General features: G+C 47.3%; 1 protein-coding gene across 2 annotated transcripts in view; it reads left to right on the top strand.

The window, feature by feature from the left end:
- The window catches only part of SPNS2 (SPNS lysolipid transporter 2, sphingosine-1-phosphate), a 182,422-nt gene that overhangs the window by 78,063 nt on the left and 82,249 nt on the right, over positions 1–22,110 (top strand). For both annotated transcript variants that reach the window (XM_068154482.1, XM_068154481.1), the window contains exon 3: positions 2,290–2,426. In XM_068154482.1, coding sequence (XP_068010583.1) covers positions 2,290–2,426 — 137 coding nt within the window. The remainder of the gene's footprint in view (positions 1–2,289; positions 2,427–22,110) is intronic.

Genomic DNA, 22,110 nt, shown 5'->3' with positions numbered 1-22,110 from the left:
ACAGCATTACCGCCGAAAGCCGTGTGAGGCGACGGTGCCTGCGCTTCTCTTCATGTCTTAACCTTTCTCTGTCCTCTCCATTTATTTCACCCTAAATGTAAAAAGAAAAGAGAGAGTAAATTTGTCATTCCAGTCAAATCTCACTGTGCAAAAGTGATATACACACGGTCGTGTGCCTCACCGAACGGGGATGCAAATGGACATGTATTATTTATCAAGCAGCTTTGACATCTTAATATACTGAAGGAAAAAAAAAAAGAGGAGACATTTAGATCATTTCATAGTTCAGCATTCTGCATGTTTTTTGGGGGCTATCAGATATCATCATCCATGAAAAATTCATCATTTGGGTCTTAACCACTTTGTTTCCACGCACGCGTTCCAGCCAAAGGGGTTGTGTGTCCTCTCCTCATGCCTCTTTTTCTCCTGTCCCCCCACTTTCATGCAATTAAAAGTAGCTGGCTGGGGTTAGTCAGTGCCAAAAGCCCATCGTGTGACGGGGTGATAGGTTGGACTTGGTGATTTTAGAAGGACATTGAGACTCTTGAATGTGTCCAGAGAAGTGCAACCAGGCTGGGGAGAGGTCTGGAGCACAGCCCTGTGAGGAGAGGCTGAGGGAGCTGGGGTTGTTCAGCCTGGAGAAGAGGAGGCTCAGGGGAGACCTTATTGCTCTCTACAGCTACCTGAAAGGAAGTTGTAGCCAGGTGGGGGTTGGTCTCTTCTCCCAGGCAACCAGCACCAGAACAAGAGGACACAGTCTCAAGCTGTGCCAGGGGATGTTTAGACTGGAGGTGAGGAGAAAGTTCTTCCCAAAGAGAGTTGTTAGCTATTGGAATGTGCTGCCCAGGGAGGTGGTGGAGTCCCCATCCCTGGAGGTGTTCAAGAGAGGATTTGATGTGGCACTTGGTGCCATGGTTTAGTAGTCATGAGGTGTTGAGTGACAGGTTGGACTTGATCATCTTTGAGGTCTTTTCCAACCTTATTGATTCTATGATTCTGTGACCTCAAAGGTCTTTTCCAACCTGGTTAATTCTGTATTCTGTCCCTGCCTTCCAAGAACTGCCCATTAATTAATGAGAGTCATAACTCTGTGACTAAGGAGGGATCTCCAGGTATTCTAGTATCCCACCCAAATCCTTCTGCCTTTGCTGAACCCAAGACAGTTGGTGAAAGTCACAGAGTTTATACTCCCTGACAGCAAAATCCAGGTCGTTGTTCTCATCCAAATCTCTAATGTGGACAGACAAAAGCCAGGTACAAATCAGCTTAAAACCTGGCAGTTTCTGCCAAGTTCCAAATTACTCATGAGTGTGCTGAGAGCCTCATCTCAGATGTTTTGAGTGGTGTCCCTGGCCAGGTTGTTTCATGCTAGGCTGGAGGAGTGAGGAGGAGGAGGTGTGAAGGTGGTGGAGTGAAGATTTTGCAGAGGTTATCCCATCAGGAGCCTCATTCCTACACAACAGAGGGCCTGAGGTAAATGCTTTGGGGACTTTTAAGGGGGAAGCCAAGGGGAAAGATGAACTTTTGCAATGTTCCAGATGAGGACATTTCTGTTAGGGCTTTACAGGTTAAAACTCCTTGTTTTGGTGAAACTGTTGCTCATTGATGGATTCAAATACAAGCTCAGTGCTGGTGAGAGGACCTAATGAGGAGACAGAACTTTTCTGTCTGACTATGGGCATCAGGTTGGACTTGATGATCTTTGAGGTCTTCTCCAACCTTGTTGATTCTATGACTATAGGACTGGTGCTAGCAGGATGATGTAGTGATGCAGTGTTTACTGGATTTCCTCACTGTTTCATGGTTGCCTTAAAATACTGCTAGAAAGGATGAAAGAAGTTCGGTTTCTGCAGCCTCTTTCTATTTGATCTCTGCTCCAAGAGCCCACAAGGAGCCCTTAACTTGCTTACTGTTTGCTTGCAATTCCTTCCAACCTTCACTTCACCTTCCCAGTGACTTTTAGGCAGAAACTCTTAATTTATTCTGTCCTGGTTCTGCCCATCCCCAGATTCTGATCTCACAGCAGGCTGTGAAGGACTGGCGCTTTCAAATGTAATATGAGTTTGCTCGTCTGAAGTTTCTTTGGGGATGGAAAAAAAAATATCTGTTTGATTAAGGAAACACTGACTTCTGAAAGCCTATCAGACTGCACAAGTTTGTAAGGCAGGGCTGCAGAATGTCTAATTAAATGGAACTACTCTCAAGAGGATTTGGCTCGCAGAAAATTAGTTTTCATGTTCTGGGCCTGATGTTTGTGAAACGTTTCTCTCCCTTCTCTCTCCTCTGCAGTTTTCATCTGTAGCTTCATGGTTGCAGCACCTATCTTTGGTTACCTTGGTGACCGTTTCAACAGAAAGATCATTCTCAGCTGTGGGATCTTCTTTTGGTCAGCTGTCACTTTTTCAAGCTCCTTCATCACGGAACAGGTAAGACCTCCCCAAGGGTGTTATGCACGGTGTCCTGAAAGGATGGGCAATATGCTCCTAAACCCCTCCCCACTCCCCATCACAATGTGCTCAAAGAGAACATGTCCTGCACACAGCATGTTGCATTCTCTGACCTTTTGTGGGTGAAGTGTGATCTCTAACTGTGTTCTCTTAGCTATGAAAGCTGTTATTCTGTGGCCAGGAGCATATCTCGGCAGGGGCTGCTGTTGACATAAAGGCTTTGTTTTCAGGGAGATCCTAAAGAAACTTTAGAAAGCTTTGAAAAAAGGCTTGGCTTAAAGAGAAACCCTCATGGTCTGTGCAGTGGTGTTCTTGTCTTCTGGTGTGTAACAGAAGCGTTGGAGTTGGTTGGGAAGTCAGCTGGTGGTGTGCAGAACGACCACTGCATCCAGCAGTGGTTTTCTCTCTGTGTTTTGTTTCCTGTCCAACAAAGCAGTGAGGGTGGATGGTAGCACAGAGATTAGATATAGCTTCACCTCCTTTAATGGATGAGTCAGGGCAACTGTTGATGGAGTTGTCAGGCTCACTTAATTTTGTCAAGCTATGCACAGCATCCCTCACCTGCTTTCAGGACAGCCACAGTACCCCATTTGAGGGCTCCTCGTTGCATTAATTTTCTTGCCTGTCAGAGGCACTTGGAGGAAACAATGATCTGGCAGTTTCAGGGGGAAAATATCATCTTGTTTAAATCATATTAGAGAGGAAGTTTAATTGCTGCAGGTGGCAACATTCCTGGAGAAACAAATCATGGCTCCTGGCATCATCAGACCGATCTCCCCAAGGGAGGCAGGGACATTCCTCATCCTTTCTGTTCAGCTGCGTTCCAGAGATTGCAGCATTGTGGTCACGCCTAAAGAATGACAACCAGGGACTCAACCTCCCCACCCTGCTCTCTCCTGCCCACCCACATGCTCTGCAGGTTCTAATAAAAGAGAATTTCCACCCAAAGTGGGCAGTGGCACTCACATGTCTGGCTGGCTTTCACCTTGGATTGATTGTCACTGCATTTCTAAAGAAGAAATGCAGATGGCCAAATGTAGAAGCCTTTAACTTGGTAAATTGCTCTGGTATATAATTAGCCAGAAAGCATCTTTGCCAGAGCAAGGACATCACCCATCTAAACAAAGAGGATTATTTTTGGGGTGTTTCTTTTAAAAACCTTCTCATAACATTCCAGGAAACCACCTGGGAAGCAGTCTATGAAAGAACCAATTGCCTGCTTGTAGGCAGTTTTAGGACTTTGGAATTCTAAGGTGAACTAGTTCAGAATGGAATGGAATGGAATAGAATTAACCAGGGTGGAAAAGACCTTGGAGACTATCAGGTCCAACCTATCACCCAACACCATCTAATCAACTCAACCATGGCACCAAGCACCCCATCCAGTCTCTTCCTAAACACCTCCAGTGATGGTGACTCCACCACCTCCCTGGGCAGCACATTCCAATGGGCAATCTCTCTTTCTATGAAGAACTTCTTCCTAACATCCAACCTAAACCTCCCCTGGCACAGCTTGAGACTGTGTCCTCTTGTTCTGTTGGTGGTTGCCTGAGAGAAGAGACCAACCCCTATCTGTCTGCAACCTCCCTTCAGGTAGCTGTAGAGAGCAATAAGGTCTCCTCCTGAGTCTCCTTTTCTCCAGGTTAAGGAACCCCAGCTCCCTCAGCCTCTCCTCACAGGGCTGTGCTCCAGACCCCTCCCCAGCTTTGTTGCCCTTCTCTGGACACCTTCCAGCAACTAAACTGAGTAGCCCAGAACTGGACACAGGACTCAAGGTGTGGCCTAACCAGTGCTGAATACAGGGGCAGGGGTTGATATATATGGTTGCCAATATGCAGGAGCTCAGAGTGGAAGTAGCATTGTTAGCCAAAGGAAGGGAGAAGGATGTTGGTAAAGCTGGATCATGTTTGGAATCCAACCCCCTAATGTTTTGGAATCCACAAGAGAGATAAGATCAAAGTGTTGATTCCTCCTGGATTTGCATTGGTGCTACCTCTGGATCCAAACTACAACCTTGGACAAAATACCCCACCCCATCAGTGAGAAAAATTCCCTCTCCTGGTTTTACTGTGATCCTCAGGTCTACTAGAAGAGCTTCCATCTACTAAGCCAGAAGTCTCATGCCCAGCTCTTGTTGCTTACTCCAGGAGATGATGGCAAATGTCACAGCTGCTGTGTGGATGTGCCTTACCCAGGGGCTGCAGCAGCTGAACAAGGTCATGAGAATAATCCCAGTTTCATGTGGTATCCCTGCCACTTTGGTAGCCTTTTTGGAGGCCTGATCTGTAATTGGGAAGACATACCACATAGAACAAGGTGATGGATTGGTTGATGGGTTGGACGCGATGATCTTGAAGGTCTCTTCCAACCTGGTTTGGTTTATTCTAAATAAAGGTTATTCTGAATGTCCTGAAGGGCTAATGAGCAAAAGGGGCAGAGAAGAGCTGATGCAGCTTGTTTTTCTTTATGGAGTGACTAACCAGGCATTTCCCCTGATCTTTCCCTTCCAGGAGCAAAAGACTGGCTCTTCTCTCAGTGTTTTGCTTCCCTTTCTTTTCAGACAGTGTATGTGTGCTTGTCAGGGAGAAAGGCTAGGAGCTGAAATATGAAAAACTCTTTGCTGGCACAAATAATAGCAGCAGTAATACTACTGTGAGCAGATAAGTACCACATCCAAGTCAAGATGAAAACACAGGGCTAGGAAGAACAGTTTGGCACAGGCTGAGCCCGCTGAAAAACTTCTGTACAGAAATCTCCCATCTGTGGTGACAGCAAAAATAGTGAAGCAGGCAAGAAGCAAGAGCCTTTCAGTAGAAAGAGCAAACTGTGCCTTCAGGGACTGCCTTCCTCTGCATTTTGACAGTGTCTTGTGGCTCATGCGTGCTATCAGTGTGTGATGGAGTACACATCCAGAAAGTTCAAATGGGGAGTGTAAATGGAGAGAGACAGCTTGACAAAGGCAGAGAGCAGCTACAGAGCTGCTGAAGCTCACCATTAGAATGTGCTGCCCAGGGAGGTGGTGGAGTCCCCATCCCTGGAGGTGTTCAAGGGGGGATTGGGTGTGGCACTTAGTGCCATGGTTTAGTCATGAGGTCTGTGGTGACAGGTTGGACTTGATGGTCTTTGAGGTCTCTTCCACCCTTGGTGATTCTGTGTGAATTGTAAAGGGGTTGGGGAGTGTATTTGGGTAAAATTTGGACACCTATAGGAAAACAATCAAAATGCTCTCATTTGGCTGAATGTCTAGGGAATTTTTCATTGATTGTGCAAAACAAGCAAACAGAAAAGGGCATGCTCAGGATCAGTGCTGGGCCCCATGCTCTTTAATATCTTTATTGATAATCTGGATGAATGCATTGAGTCCATCATCAGTAAATTTGCAGAAGACACCAAGCTGGGGGCAGGAGTTGATCTGCTGGAGGGTACAGAGGCTGTGCAGAGGGATCTCGACAGGCTGGACAGATGGGCAGAGTCCAACGGCATGAGATTTAACACATCCAAGTGCCGGGTTCTGCACATTGGCCACAACAACCCCATGCAGTGCTACAGACTGGGGTCAAAGTGGCTGGAGAGCAGCCAGGCAGAGAGGGACCTGGGGATACTGGTTGACAGTAGGCTGAACATGAGCCAGCAGTGTGCCCAGGTGGCCAAGAAGGCCAAGGGCATCCTTTCCTGTATCAGGAAGAGTGTGGCCAGCAGGAGCAGGGAGGTCATTCTGACCCTGAACTCAACACTGGTTAGGGCACAGCTTGTGTCCTGTGTCCCGTTTGGGCCCCACAGTTTAGGAAAGATGTTGACTTGCTGGAGCATGTCCAGAGAAGGGCAACAAAGCTGGGGAGGGGTCTGGAACACAGCCCTGTGAGGAGAGGCTGAGGGAGCTGAGGTTGCTTAGCCTGGAGAAGAGGAGGCTCAGGGGACACCTTCTTGCTGTCTACAACTCCCTAAAGGGAGGTTGTAGCCAGGTGGGGCTTGGTCTCTTCTGTCAGGCAACCAGCACCAGAACAAGAGGACACAGTCTCAAGCTGCACCAGGGGAGGTTTAGGCTGGAGGTTAGGAAGAAATTCTACACAGAGAGAGTGATTTGCCATTGGAATGTGCTGCCCAGGGGGGTGGTGGAGTCACCATCCTTGGAGGTGTTTAGGAGGAGACTTGACAGGGTGCTTGGTTGCATGGTTTAGTTGATTAGATAGTGTTGGGTAATAGGTTGGACACGATGATCTTGGAGGTCTCTTCTGGTCTGGTCTATTCCATTCCATTCTATTCCATTCCATTCTATTCCATTCCATTCTATTCCATTCCATTCTATTCCATTCCATTCTATTCCATTCCATTCTATTCCATTCCATTCTATTCCATTCCATTCTATTCCATTCCATTCTATTCCATTCCATTCTATTCCATTCCATTCTATTCCATTCCATTCTATTCCATTCCATTCTATTCCATTCCATTCTATTCCATTCCATTCTATTCCATTCCATTCCATTCCATTCCATTCCATTCCATTCTATTCCATTCCATTCCATTCCATTCCATTCCATTCCATTCCATTCCATTCCATTCATAACACCACAGAGCAAGAAAAGGACCTGGAGTGAGAAACTACCTCAGACAGATGGATTTTGGTATGGGGGAAAAAAAGGATTGGGGCACAATGAAACAGTTCATTTAAGATACTGTCTAAATGCCATTTCATGCTGTTTAAAAGCAACTAAAAGCTGGCAGACAAAACAGGCAACTGGATATATGTCATGCAAGCACATAGTTGTTTGAGAGCACACTGCATTAAGGTCTGTAGGCACTTATTAAAATACCCTTGGTTATTTATTACCAAATATCTTTGTGCTGTTAGCATGGAGTAATGACCATCAGATAAATGAAGCATGAATCTCTCATCTGCTAATAGCTACTAAATAACTAAATAATAGACTCTCACAGGGGGGAGAAAGAAAATGAGGCCAAAATTTAAGGCTAGTTCCAGAGTATACAGAAGGTGATAGCTGCAGAAAGCAGCAATGCATGAATTCCATGCACAGCAAAATAAAAACTGGATAATAAATGCTTGGTTACTGTTCATGAGGTCTTCTTACATTTAAAACAAATCCAAATAAGAAACCCAAATAAGTATCACATCAGGGAGTAATTCCATCCATACACCCAGTTTCACAGATTAAACAAACAAACAAACAGGCTAATGATGGAATAGAATGGAATGGAATGGAATGGAATGGAATGGAATGGAATGGAATGGAATGGAATGGAATGGACCAGACCAGGTTGGAAGAGACCTTTGAGATCATCAAGTCCAACCTATCACTCAACATCCATCTAATCAACTAAACCATGGCACCAAGCACCCCATCCAGGCTCTTCCTAAACTCCCTGGGCAGCCCATTCCAATGGCAAATCACTCTCTCTGTGTAGAATTTCTTCCTAACATGCAGCCTAAACCTCCCCTGGTGCATCTTGAGGCTGTGTCCTCTTGTTCTGGTGCTGGTTGCCTGGGAGAAGAGACCAACTCCCACCTGGCTACAACCTCCCTTCAGGTAGTTGTAGAGGGCAAGAAGGTCTCCCCTGAGCCTCCTCTTCTTCAGGCTAAGCAACCCCAGCTCCCTCTGCCTCTCCTCACAGGGCTGTGCTCCAGACCCCTCCCCAGCTTTGTTGCCCTTCTCTGGACACCTTCCAGCAACTCAACATAGTTTCTAAACTGAGGGGCCCAGAACTGGACACTGGACTCAAGGTATGGCCTAACCAGTGCTGAGTTCAGAGTCAGAATGACCTCCCTGCTCCTGCTGGCCACACTCTTCCTGATGCAGGCCAGGATGCCCTTGGCCTTCTTGGCCACCTGGGCACACTGCAGGCTCATGTTCAGTCTACCATCAACCAGTACCCCCAGGTCCCTTTCTGCCTGGCTGCTCTCCAGCCACTCTGACCCCAGTCAGATAATTTAACTAAAGAAAAAGTCATCAGGTTGAAATAATATTGAACTAATGACTCTTGAAGTCACTGAGATGATATTGAAAAGGCCACTTTTTCTTTTGTCCAGTAAGTCTCTTGACCATTTGTATGGGTGCAGAATTTCTCTCCAGCAAACCAAGGAAGGAGTTCTCCTGCACTTTGTCTCTGGCACTTGCACATTTCTGTTCCAGCACACTTCCTAAAATAAAAGTTGCATTGAAAAAAGAATGAAATATATAAATCATTAACAAAGTTGTTCATTAGTCTAAGATTACTTCCAGTTGTTACATATTTAGACCTCTCCCTAGATTAACTCCGTTTATAGAAACTTCAGTGCCGGATGCATCTACCTCAATTTGTGTGTTGTAAGTACAAGCACCTGCTTGGAAATTGCTTCCTCTGATGGACAACTTTCCAACAGTTCTGCACCTGCAGGTACACCAATTTTGGTGCTTTCACCTGCAAAACCCTTTTGGCTTTTGGCAAGCGTTTGCAGAAAGCACTCTCTGGCTGTCGGTTCGTGCTCCGTAATAAATCAGCCAGAAACAAGCGAAGCTGCAGGGCAGTGCGGAATCACAGCACAAAGAAATGCACTGGGCAGACAGAGTTTCTTTACCAAGATGCATTTCCATCCACACCAAAAGCTAAATACATATCTGTCTTCCTCTGTAGCAGTATAAACTCTGCTTCAATTGGTGAGCATTTTTCCCTTCTAGCTCACATTTTGATGAGTGTGGCGCCTGGTTGGTTGTGTGGTGACTGATCACCACACAGGCTGGAGAGGCTGAGGGAGCTGGGGTTGTTTAGCCTGAAGAAGAGGAGGCTCAGGAGATAGCTTATTGCTCTCTACAACTACCTGAAGGGAGGTTGTAGCCAGGCGGGGGCTGGTCTCTTCACCTGGGCCACCAGTGCCAGAACAAGAGGACACAGGCTCAAGCTGTGCCAGGGGAGGTTTAGGCTGGATGTTAGGAAGAAGGTCTTCACAGAAAGAGTGATTTGCCCATTGGAATGTGCTGCCCAGGGAGGTGGTGGAGTCACCATCACTGGAGGTGTTTAGGAAGAGCCTGGATGGGGTGCTTGGTGCCATGGTTTAGTTGATTAGATGGTGTTGGATGATAGGTTGGACTTGATGATCTTGAAGGTCTCTTCTATTCTATTCTATTCTATTCTATTCTATTCTATTCTATTCTATTCTATTCTATTCTATTCTATCCTATCCTATCCTATCCTATCCTATCCTATCCTATCCTATCCTATCCTATCCTATCTTATCCTATCCTATCAGCTCCTATCCTATCAGCTCCTATCCTATCAGCTCGAGCTGGTTTGTACTCTCAGATGTCATAGGAATGATTCTGTCCCGGCTGCACCACTTCTCTCTTTCTGAACAGCCTGACACGAAGCAACTTGGTTATCAGGAGTGATCAGGCTGTATGCTGAGAGTTTGTTTCTGGCTGCTTGGATACCTGTGTCTATTAGTCATAATGATAGTTCTTACAGCTAATTACCTTGGCCAGAACTTAGCTGAAATCTTGGGTTTGGTGCTAGCCTTCCTACCCTTCTTAGCCCAAACTTCTGGGACATCAGAACCTCTCTCCCTCATGGGCAGACAGCAATATCTTGAAGCAGGAAAGAGCTTGGAGGTGGAAAGTTGCAGCCTGTTCTCCTTTCTTGTGAAATATTGCTCTGTCCCATTTAAGTATCTTGAATAAAGTGTATTTGTGTGTAACAGGGATGCCTGTTTGCAGATGAGCCAAGTATTCTGCTAAGCAGTTAGGCTCCACTAGGCTGGGAGATCAAGTGTACCTAATAATCAGCCAGACCAGGCTGTGGTAACATGGGTTTGCTGGGAGACATCAGAGCTGCAGATGGCAGAAAGTTTGGAAATGGAAAAGTGAAGAATGAAGAAGGTAAAGCAGGGATGTGCTTCACAGTCCTCTAGTTCTTGGTAAATACTTCTCTTCAGGTGTTGATACAGGTAACATGATAAAACCTTTCTGCTCCCACAGCAAGGCAACCAGGAGAAGCATTTCCGCTAGTGCCTTGTTTTCCTTCTTTCCCTTTCTTTTGATGTACCTCTGAAAGAGGGAGCCGGTAGCCCACTGTGGCATTCCAGTTAGCCTGCAGTGCTTGCTGGAGTTGTGTCTTTCAGACTTGCCAGATGGATATTTCTTTCCCAAGCTTGTCTTTCAAGGAATGCTACAAGCGATGTGCTGTGTGGAACAAACGGTTGGCTGGGTTAACTTTAACAAACACAAACGTCAACCAACCCGCCCCCTACAGACGATGATTCATTCGGGGGGAGGGGGGAAGAAAAAGCCTTTAGCCTTCCATGCTCTGGCAGAAGTTGTGTTCTAAAACATACAGCTTCTGTTCCTTTGCTTCCACTGTGTGAGATAAATCTACAGTTTGAAAAGAAAAAAACCCAGAAACAAACAGAAGTAAAAGCCTCAAGCCATCGGTTTGTATGTGGGAAGAGTACTGAGAGTCATCTTTGAAGTCTCCATGAATTACTGCAGCACTGCATCCCACTGTTCCATCCTATTATTCTGGAGCAGGACTCTCTTTTAGCAAGGAGGCAAAAGAGTCTCCCAGCAGACTCTATGAAGTCTGCTGCACACACTTTCCATCCCCTCTCTCACATGCAATTCCTCACAGGCTGTGTGGCTGGTACAGAAACTGCTGCCGGAGCTAACGCGGGGAGTTCTTGGACAAAGGCTGTTAGTTGGCTCTGATGTCTTTTGCCAGCCTTAAATGTGGCACTGGCACTCTACAGAGGAGCATATGCTGTTGACATTTGGATTGCTGCGTGCTTGCCCTTTTGCTAGGCTGCTCAGGAAAAAATATAGTCCTCTGTGTACTCTCTTATCACAGAGCTAGAGATTAGGGTGGGTAATATACTACAGGGGTGTTGCTAATCTATCTGCCAGCAGTGTCAACACTCCCAATTACCAAGTGCTGCTGCTCTGGCCATTTGTGTAATGCTGGTGGGGTGCTTCACTGCACTACCTGGGAGCTTGAACCCACTCCTGCTTTGCTCAACAGAGCAGATGAGACATGGCATCTGCATATTGCTTCTCTCCAGCCATCAGGGCTCCCTGCTCAGCACAGGAGAGCTGCTGTGCTGGGGATCAGTGAGTGCTGGGTGAAAGAGGATGGTGTGCTGGGTTTGGGTGGCTGCTGGGTGAAGGAGGAGGATGTGCTGGGTTTGGGTGGCTGCTGGGTGAAGGAGGAGGATGTGCTGGGTTTGGGTGGCTGCTGGGTGAAGGAGGAGGATGTGCTGGGTTTAGGTGGCTCTGAAGTCCCAGAAGAGAGGGAAAGGATAAGAGTTGTCATCTCTACTTTACACTGCAGAGTGAAATGCCTTATGAGCTGATTCTACCTCACTTTCCCTGTCCCATGGCTGAAAATAGATGCTTTGTAGGAAGATCATTCCCACAGCCCCATTTAGACCTGCTTCCCCTCTCAGCAGTCTGCTGTGCAAAAGGGTTACTTGCACTGTAATGTGATGGTGTAGCCCACCAGGAGAAGAAATGAACCTACCTCAAGTCTGCTTCTATGCACCCGCAGCTATATGGCTGCTGGGGGTAGAGATGAGGTCTCCAAAGCTGCAGCTCTTGGGAGGTAGGAGTTGTCAGGCTCCTGCAGCAGTTCAGCTGTGAGAAACTCCCTCTGTGTTTTCATGGCTGCTTGGAGCTAGATATTTCCAGCTCTAGATAGGACTAAATGAAGTCATAACAAAATCCATGCTCCCTAGACAAGGAGGTATGAGAGTTCCTATGGGAATTGAAAGGCACCATTTCTTATACCCCTCTCCAGCAAGAAGGTAGCTGCTGCTACTTCCCAGTGCTATTCACAGCACTCTTACAAGTTTTACCATCTTGTATTTTCTTATATATATTATGTGAGTCACTGTAGCAAAAACAAATAAAAGGGCTTATTCTTCCAATAATGAAGCAGCATCTGTCAAATCTGCTAAGCATCTTCAGCACAGCAGATACCAAATGGTGTGTGGGAAACCGTTTGCTTGTAAAGAGCACAGACGAGTGTCAGGATTTGAACTCTCCAGTCTTGGGTCCTCGTTTTTCCCTCAGGTTTTGCTGACACAGGAGAGGAGAGAGAGGAAAAGCTGTACCCAGGTGAAATAGTTGCAGCTTGCTGAAATAAAGTGCAGAACTGCTGCCATGTGTTTTGTCTCCTACCTGCTTTATATTCTTCCCTTGTCCCTTTCTACCTGCCCCTCTTCTGAGGCAGGCTATAAATGAAAAACAGGTTAGGGTGTTCTCAGAGCATTAGCCCCTAAAAGCCAACCTGTGAGAGGAGGAAGCTTTTCATAGGTGTTATCACAAATTCAAGTGCTGTATTTTCTGCTCTGAGTGTTGGATTTTCCCTCCAGTATCTGCATCTATTTATCTGTAAAGCATTTGGGAAGAGTTATTGAAAACACAGCTGGTGATGGCTGCCAGGAGAGAGACAGTGCCTGGTTCCAGAGCTCACTCAGAAAGCTTATTCATGTGATAAGAAAAATGAACTTAAAGAAACTATCATAAGGAATATCTCTGCCATACACTGGATTTGCTCTCTGGGATGGGATCTGTTCTGCTCTCCCCTCTGGGACCCAAGAGCAGCCAAGATTATGCCTCAAAGACCAACCCTCCCCACGCAGGTGCCAGTCTGGCACCACAGTCCCATCCAAACTTCTCAGATCACCCCAATCATGTGTTGTTATGTCCAGAAGTGTACCTCCTGCCACCTTCTACCTGCTTTTTGGATCATGAATTGGTCTGAAATCGTGCAGTATCTGGCTCGGGCACTGCGGGTGGTGGAAGAGGAAGAGATGTTTCTGTGGCTGAGTGTCACGACTCACCTGAACTGACGCATGCTGCTGCAGAGGCTTCTGCTGCCAGTTCATTAAAATGAAGACAGCAATTTGCACTGAAATGTCAGAACTGCTCCTCAGAGCTCAGGCATTTTCTAGAGCAGGTGGACAGAGGTTTGTGCCGGGAGAGGATCACAAAATAGGCTTGGGGCTGAATGCTAATTTGCAGTGGGTCTCAGTGAGGACTCCCTGTAATTGCCTACCTTGTTGGGTTTTATCCTGAGCACCAGGGGTTATCTAGGTTACTGGAAGATGTTGCAATCATTATCACAGGGTTTGTGATTGTGGTTCTGATTCAGCTCCTCCTTTGGAAGTCTGTGGGAACCTTTTGTGTGTCTTTGTGGGAACTGAGTCAGACTCTACATCTTTTCAAATCAATATGCTTACATTTGATGTCTCTTGATCGGATCATGAAAATGCCTGGAGACAACAGCTGGGGACTGTGATGCCAGCATGAGTGATCTTTACAGGCCACAGACCTTTACATCTTTGTCCCATTTTTATGCAGAAACCTGAATTTACAGTCTCTAGGTTGAAGGGGAGGAAAGTTCAGCCCCTCTGTCTGTAAATGGGTGGTTTGGAAGCAATACCTGCTCGTAACTATCAGCCTGCTTCTCCTGCTTTTATTGTAGCTGAGCAGGAAATCTTTCTTGGGTCAGTTATTTGCTGTGGAGGCAGAGGCAAGGAGGTGTATTTATTTCATTGCCAGGCTGTTTGTGTCTTGGAAGCATTCCTCCTTCTATTAAAATGTATATTCTGCTTGTTGCACTGCAGCAGAGGCCTAACCCCAGAGCATGCTGATGGAACACAAATAGGATGCTTCAGCCCTGTGCCATGGAAATCTCTATAATGCTTTGGCATTATGCTTCATAAATAATAATTGCATCAGCTTGAGCTTAGCCCCATTCAAAAGCATCCTGGGAAGGAAAGAATGGGGAAATGCTCTTTAATAGAGTGAATCAGCTAGGGAAATGAAAAAAGAATATGATTAAACAAAAGAAAAAGGAGGGGAAAAAAGTGGTGCTGCATGTAAGGAAACCTTAACATACACAGTAAGGAGTTGGATAATTTCCTATCAGCTTCATGTGATCCTTGCAGTAGTAGTTGTGACCTGAGGAGCAAAAGCCATTCCTGGCACAGTGCTCCACTGCTGCACCTGGGGAAGTGTGGCTTGGTCAGATGAGTTCAGAAGGCCAAGCAAGCCACTACTGCAGGGTCCAGATGGCTCCCTGTGATGCTCTTGTGGAAATAAGCTTCCCAGGTGATTGTGCATGGAGAGCATCAAGAAGGTGCCAAGCTGGTGGTGTAGAACATGTCCCTTTGTGCTTCACTGGCATCTTCAAACGTGGGTCTGGAGAAATGTCGCTGCTTGTAAGCTGCTGTGTACTTAGCACGGGTGTGAATGAGGCAGCTTATGGTTTGTGTTCCTGAGACTTAGGTCTTGGAAAGAAGCATGATGCTGCTGGAGACTTGAGTTAATGATGCCTCACAGACAAAGAAAACAATTAATTTAGCCCAGTTTTAGGCTCATTAGGAGGCCTGGAAAGAAATCTCAGCTTTGTGTTAACAGGCTGTGCATATTATCCTGAAAAACAGGATGCAGGAGAGAGGGAAAGTGTGGTTCAGCCTCTGGCATGTGTTCAGGTGCAGAAGCATGGATTTGAGCAGCCTCTGGCATGTGTTCAGGTGCAGAAGCATGGATTTGAGCCTTTCTTTGGTTGAGCTTTTGGTTGCCTGCTGATCCAAAAGTCATGCTGTAGGAAGTGTGAGCGCTTCTTCAATGGCACACACCGTCTGTGGCCTCCTGGGTCATGCATAAGGGCTGAAAAAAAGGACCACTGTCTTCTGAGGGCCGTGCCAAAAAGTGTGAAGATAGGCAAGGTCTCAGAGTACCAGGTGCTAAATTAGGGCTTTTTGAAGTGTTGACATTTCTTTCAAAAGCATAAAGTTCATCATGCCACACAAAACCCCCAGCATCTGCAATTCAGATAAGATTGAATTAGAGGCCCTAATCTCAAAGCCATGTAATAGCATTTGAGCTGGAAATCCCTGGGAATGGTGCTGATCATCCTGTCTGAAGACATGATTGACGAAGTCTCCTGAGAAGATGCAAATGCCTTTGATATAGTTAAACAGGATTGTCACTCTGTCAAACAGGCTGCAGTTAACAGAATGAAGTGAAGCTGGAGCATGACAAAGCCTTGCCAATTAATAATGCTTCAACTGGCAATGTAATAACTGTTTAAAAACCCACTCATGAATAAGAAGAAGCCTCTGCGTAGAAGGAATTGATAGATGCAACAGTTCCTCTCTGGAAATCTGGTGCTAAGCATGAGACATATCAAGCTCTGCCAGGAGAGGCAGAGGGAGCTGGGGTTGTTTAGCCTGGAGAAGAGGAGGCTCAGGGGAGACCTTCTTGCTGTCTACAACAGGTTGTAGCCAGGTGGGAGTTGGTCTCTTCTCCCAGGCAACCAGCACCAGAACAAGAGGACACAGTCTCAAGTTGTGCCAGGGGAAGTTTAGGCTGGAGGTGAGGAAGAAGTTCTTCCCAGAAAGAGAGATTGGCCATTGCAATGTGCTGCCCAGGGAGGTGGTGGAGTCACCATCACTGGAGGTGTTTAGGACGAGACTGGATGGGGTGCTTAGTGCCATGGTTTAGTTGATTAGATGGTGTTGGGTGATAGTTCGGACTCGATGATCTCAAACGTCTCTTCCAACCTGGTTCATTCTATTCTATTTGGCACTAAGACCATTTCCTTCCTGGGATGTGCAAAGACAACCATAACATAACCACTACAACAGGGATGGGGAGATCTAGAATGGATTTGTGCAGCTGTGCATCACAGGATCATAGAATCACAGAACTGTTCTGGCTGGAAAAGACCTCTAAGATCATCAAGGCCAAACATTGACCTTATGCCATCATGGCCATTAAACCATGTCCCAAAGTGCCATGCCCACAGGTTTCTTGAGGTTTTCACATGTGCTGGAGCACAGCCTGGTGTGCACAGAACTGAAGGATATTAGGGAGACTGAATGAGGCAGTGAAAGCTCTTCACAGAGAGAAATGTACTGCCCGGGGAGATGGTGGAGTCACCATCCCTGGAAGTGTTCAAGAGGGGATTGGACGTGGCACTTGATGCCATGGTTTAGTAGCTATGAGGTGTTGGACTTGATGATCTTTGAGGTCTTTTCCAGCCTTATTGATTCTATGATTCTGTGATTCTATCTCAGATGTAGGGCAGACATAATGCAGGGTCAACCTTGCCCACAGTACTTGGCTGCTTTCTGGCTCTTGATCGAGTCAGCAAGCCGGAGAAGTGTGAAAACAGAAAGCAAGAAGAAAGTGTCAGGAGTTTGGAGTGGTGCAGATAGCTTTTCAGCAAAGTTGCCTAAAAGGTGTGTGACCTGCTGGTGTACTCCCAGTTTGAGCTTATACAAAAGAAATTCTGCCAAGAATCAGCAGAGCCAAGGGGCGAGGTAAAGCTGCTGGGACTCTAACTTTGGTTGTGGTCGTTTCATGTAAACCCTGAGGCATTCTGTTAAAGAGCATCCTTCACAAACTCTCAAAACTTCTTCTGCCCTTGAAAATGCAGAGAGTGAGGGCAGAACATTGCCACCTGGATGTCTCAGTCAGTTGGCTGCTGGTTTGTTCAAAGGGTGATGAGAAATCAGAGCTTCTGCAGCTGTTTTAGGGATAGAAACATGGGGCTCTGCTCCCCCTGAACCAGACCTGTCTGTTGGATTTGACTTAGTATTGCTTTGAGTATTGCTCCAAACCAGAGAGTGTTTGAGTCAAGACAGCCCATCAGGTTGATGTGCTTGTGTTGGTGTGGTTAGATCACTGAAGGTGGAGATGTTTGCTCACGTTGTGTGACGATGCCTGTAACTGTTTGTTCTGAAGAACCTGGCACCTGTTTATAGCTGGGTTGCTTGGATTCACTCCTTGCTTGTGACTCATCTGAGGCTGGAACACAGCAGCCTGTTACTGCCTGTGAATATTACAGAACCATAGAATTGCCAGGTTTGGAAGGGACCTCACGGATCATCCAGTTCCAGCCCCATTGCCATGGGCAGGGACACCTCACACTACATCAGGTTGCTCACAGCCACATCCAGCTTGGCCTTAAAAGCCTCCAGGGATGAGGCTTCTGCAACCTCCCTGGGCAACCTGTGCCACTGTCTCACCACCCTCATGGTGAAAATTGGTTACTTAGGGTCTTCTAGGATCTGGAGTGCAGCAGACACCTCCAGGAGATAAGAACCTGTGCCAGTGTCTCACCACCCTCATGGGGAAGAACTTCTTCCTAACATCCAGTCTGAATCTACCCACTTTGATGTTTTCTTTTCCATTCCCCCTAGTCCTACCATTACCTGACACCCTAGTATCCTTCAGTTCTGTGCACACCAGGCTGAGCTCTAGCACATGTGAAAACCTCAAGAAACCTGTGGGCATGGCACTTTGGGACATGGTTTGATGGCCATGGTGGCATAAGGTCAATGTTTGGCCTTGATGATCTTAGAGGTCTTTTCCAGCCAGAACAGCTCTGTGATTCTATGATCCTATGATGCACAGCTGCACAAATCCATTCTAGATCTCCCCATCCCTGTTGTAGTGGTTATGTTATGGTTGTCTTTGCACATCCCAGGAAGGAAATGGTCTTAGTGCCAAATAGAATAGAATTAGCCAGGTTGGAAGAGACCTTTGAGATCATCGAGTCCGAACTATCACCCAGCACCATCTAATCAACTCAACCATGGCACCAAGCACCCAATCCAGGCTCTTCCTAAACACCTCCAGTGATGGTGACTCCACCACCTCCCTGGGCTGCACATTGCAATGGCCAATCTCTCTTTCTGTGAAGAGCTTCTTCCTAACATCCGGCCTGAACCTCCCCTGGCACAGCTTGAGACTGTGTCCTCTTGTTCTGGTGCTGATCAGTTGCAAGTTTGTCCCACCTCCCAGATCTAGAACGAAACCCAGCAGTTTGCTTCTGACCCATGACTGTGAAGGTTCTCAGGGGAACAGTTTGGGAAGACACATCCTGGCCAAGCTGCAGGTAATGGTTTTGTTAACAGAGATAGATGAGCACTATTTCAGCCCCGGGAAATGCTGTGGCCTCCTCTGTGTCTCACACCAGAGCCACGGGGCTGGAACAAAGTGCTTTCACTCAGTGTTCCAGCAGGCACTGGAGACATGGAGCTCTTTATGGTCCCTGTGATTTATTTGGAAACATCAGCTTTTGAGGTCTGTTTTCAAAGTGGCTGTGCAGGTAGCACTGTGCTGGGTGGTGCTCTGGTGAAGGAGCAAACTAATCCCTTACAATTCCTTCCAATTACATTTCAGCCCTCTGTCATTAATGCCATATTAATGGCCAAGAGACTAACTGGAGAAGAAGGTAAATCCCCCTGTTGGAGTGTCATGTCAGATTTTTACCACAGGCAGGTCAATCAGATGAAAAGCCCTTCAATTAGGAAGCTGAAATGCTGCTTTGTCTCAGCTGAGCCAATTGGCAGGACCTGCTGGTGCTGCTTCATCACCCAGTGTCTTGTAATTACCTTCCCTAATTGAATGGAGAATCGGGATTGGGATTGCTCTCCCTCCCCCCCCCCCCCCCTTTTTTTCCCCTTCCTTTTCTTTAATTTCTTTTTTTCCCCTTTCCCCCCTCCCCTTTCCCCCCTCCCTTTCCCCCCTCCCCTTTCCCCCCTCCCCTTTCTCCCCTCCCCTTTCCCCCCTCCCCTTTCCCCCTCCCCTTTTCCCCCCTTTCCCCCTCCCTTTTCCCCCCTTTCCCCCTCCCTTTTCCCCCCTTTCCCCCCTCCCTTTTCCCCCCTTTCCCCCTCCCTTTTCCCCCCTTCCCCCTCCCTTTTCCCCCCTTTCCCCCTCCCTTTTCCCCCCTTTCCCCCTCCCTTTTCCCCCCTCCCTTTCCCCCCTTTCCCCCTCCCTTTCCCCCCTTTCCCCCTCCCTTTCCCCCCTTTCCCCCTCCCTTTTCCCCCCTTCTCCCCCCTCCCTTCTCCCCCCTCCCTTCTCCCCCCTCCCTTCTCCCCCCTCCCTTCTCCCCCCTCCCTTCTCCCCCCTCCCTTCTCCCCCCTCCCTTCTCCCCCCTCCCTTCTCCCCCCTCCCTTCTCCCCCCTCCCTTCTCCCCTCTCCCTTCTCCCCCCTCCCTTCTCCCCCTTTCCCCCCCTTTTCCCCCTCCCCTCCCCCTCCATTTGTTCCCCCTTTCCACTTTTTTTTCCTTCTTACTTTCCTCCTCCCACGACTGTTTTTCTCCCCCCCTCCCTCCCTTTCTTGTGCTCCCCCGAAACGACTGAGAAGCAGCCCAAGAACCTCTCATGACATCCCCACGGTTGAAGGCAGGGCAGTGATGGGAATTTGGGTTTCAGGTGCTGCAGTTTTAATGCCATAAGGGAGTTTTACATTCCGAGTTTGCACACAGCACAGAGAATCTTGGCCCCCGATTTTCGCACCTGTGAAGCACAGGGCAGCTCCCTGCTGACTCTGGGAAGAGCTGTGGGAGGCTTGCTGCTGCCAGGGTGGTTTTGTTTTTGTTGCTTGGTGTGTTTTTTTTAACCTCCAGAGCACTTAATTAGGTGCTTCACTTTAGAGCCTGTCTGTAGGTATCCAGTCATTAAACACTTCAGCTGCTGATTGAAGGGTGTGATGAGTGAAAAAGGAGGATCTTGCAGCCGTTCCTGGTTACCCTGACATACCAAATAATCATATCAATATCCTAAAAGAAGGCCACTTTAATCAGCCAGAATGTTGAGTACCTTGCCAAATCAAAGTTTCCACATCCAGGGGAGTGTGCCTGAGCAGGTCACCTGGGAGGGCTAAAGCCATTAACAAATTCTGAAGACAATCAAAGGAAAGGTGAGTGGACTTTGCTTCATCTCCCCTGCTCATTCCTATATTTAAATATGCATTTCTGTTCTCTTGCTGCTTGCTGTAATCTCCCTTCTCCCCGTGGGGCTCTGAGTGCCAGATGAGTTTACCCAGAAGGGAACTGTTCAAAGGTGAGGTGCTTAGAGCTGAGGACTAGTGGGACGCTTGCTGCATCCAAATGAGCTGAAGTTTGACAGAGTGCAAATGGATGCTGCAGAAGGACCAGACCTGCTTCAGAAGCTTCTCTGTAAGCAGGCTGGATGAGGCTCTGGCCAGCCTGATCTAGTGTGGGGTGTCCCTGCCCATGGCAGGGGGGTTGGAACTAGATGATCCTTGTGGTCCCTTCCAACCCTGAATGAAACTATGAAACTATGAAACTATCCCAACTGCAAATGGTTTGTAGAATCATAGAATTGGCAGGGCTGGAAGGCTCAAGGATCATTTAGATCCAACCTCCCTGCCATGGCCAGGGACACCTCACACTACAGCAGGTTGCTCAGAGCCACATCCAGCCTGGCTGCAAACACCTCCAGGGATGAGGCTTCCACCACCTCCCTGGGCAACCTGATCCAGTGTCTCACCACCCTCGTGGTGAAAATTGGTTATTTAGGGTCATCTTCTAGGATCTGGAGTGCAGCAGACACCTCCAGGAGACAACAACCTGTGCCAGTGTCTCACCACCCTCATGGGGAAGAACTTCTTCCTAACATCCCATCTGAATCTACCCCTTTCTGGGTTTGCTCTATTATATATTGACCCTTGAGCAAATGATTAATCAAATGTGCTAAGGTTTCAGCAGTTCAGCAGCTTGCTATTAAGCCCTGGTGTGGCGTAGTGGTCTCATCTGTAAGATGTTTCTAACCTCTAGACAGGGTTGAACAAGCATGTGTGAAGAAAACAAATGTGAGTCAAACATGTGAACACTGTGAGGAAGGCCCAGGGCATTTTCACTTCAGTGCTAGGGACCTGCCTGTGAGAGTTCAGGGGAAGATCTTTGGCTAAGAGAAGCCTTCTCTATTGAACACCAAAAGTGGTTTGCTTCTAATGCCCAAGCAGGCTTCAGGGGAGTCAAGTGGAGAAAAACCTGTTTAGAGTGAATGCAGCAGAGACACAATAGATGGGATGGTGCCTGCCCTCTGGAGTTAATTGAGGTGTTGAAGGATTTACATTTGCTAAAGTGTTGCCTTCATTTTAGAGCTCTGCTTCTATCCCTACAGAGCCTGGAATGTTGCTTCACTGTGTATCAGTACCCTGATAGAAGGCAGTAAAGATGGAGCTAGACTCTTCTCAGTGGTGCCCAGTGGGAAGATAGAATAGAATTAACCAGGTTGGAAAAGACCTTTGAGATCATCAAGTCCAACCTATCACCCAGCACCATCTGATCAACTCAACCATGGCACCAAGTGCCTCATCCAGTCTCTTCCTAAACACCTCCAGTGACTGTGACTCTACCACCTCCCTGGGCAGCACATTCCAATGGCCAATCTCTCTTTCTGGGAAGAACTTCTTCCTAACATCCAGCCTAAACCCTCCCCTGGCACAGCTTGAGACTGTGTCCTCTTGTTCTGGTGCTGGTTGCCTGGGAGAAGAGACCAACCCCCACCTGGCTACAACCTCCCTTCAGGTAGTTGTAGAGAGCAATAAGGTCTCCTCTGAGCTTCCTCATCTCCAGGCTAAGCAACCCCAGCTCCCTCAGCCTCTCCTCATAAGGCTTGTGCTCCAGACCCCTCCCCAGCTTTGTTGCCCTTCTCTGGACACCTTCCAGCAACTCAACATCTTTCTGAGGCACTAGGCACAAATTCAAATACAGAAGATCACATTTAAATGTAAGAAGAAACATTTTCACTGTGAGAGTGGTCAAACTCTGGGGGAGGTTGCCCAGTGACACTGTGGTTTCTCCATCTCCAGAGATATTAAAACTTAGTATCATAGAATCAGTCAGGGTT

This window comes from Melanerpes formicivorus, unplaced genomic scaffold (assembly GCF_026170545.1).
Source record: "Melanerpes formicivorus ecotype bairdi unplaced genomic scaffold, bMelFor1.0.p_v2 SCAF_29, whole genome shotgun sequence".
In the NCBI taxonomy this organism is placed as follows: domain Eukaryota; kingdom Metazoa; phylum Chordata; class Aves; order Piciformes; family Picidae; genus Melanerpes; species Melanerpes formicivorus.
Note: the sequence above shows the minus strand (reverse complement) of the source record. Positions and strands in the feature narration are given on the sequence as shown.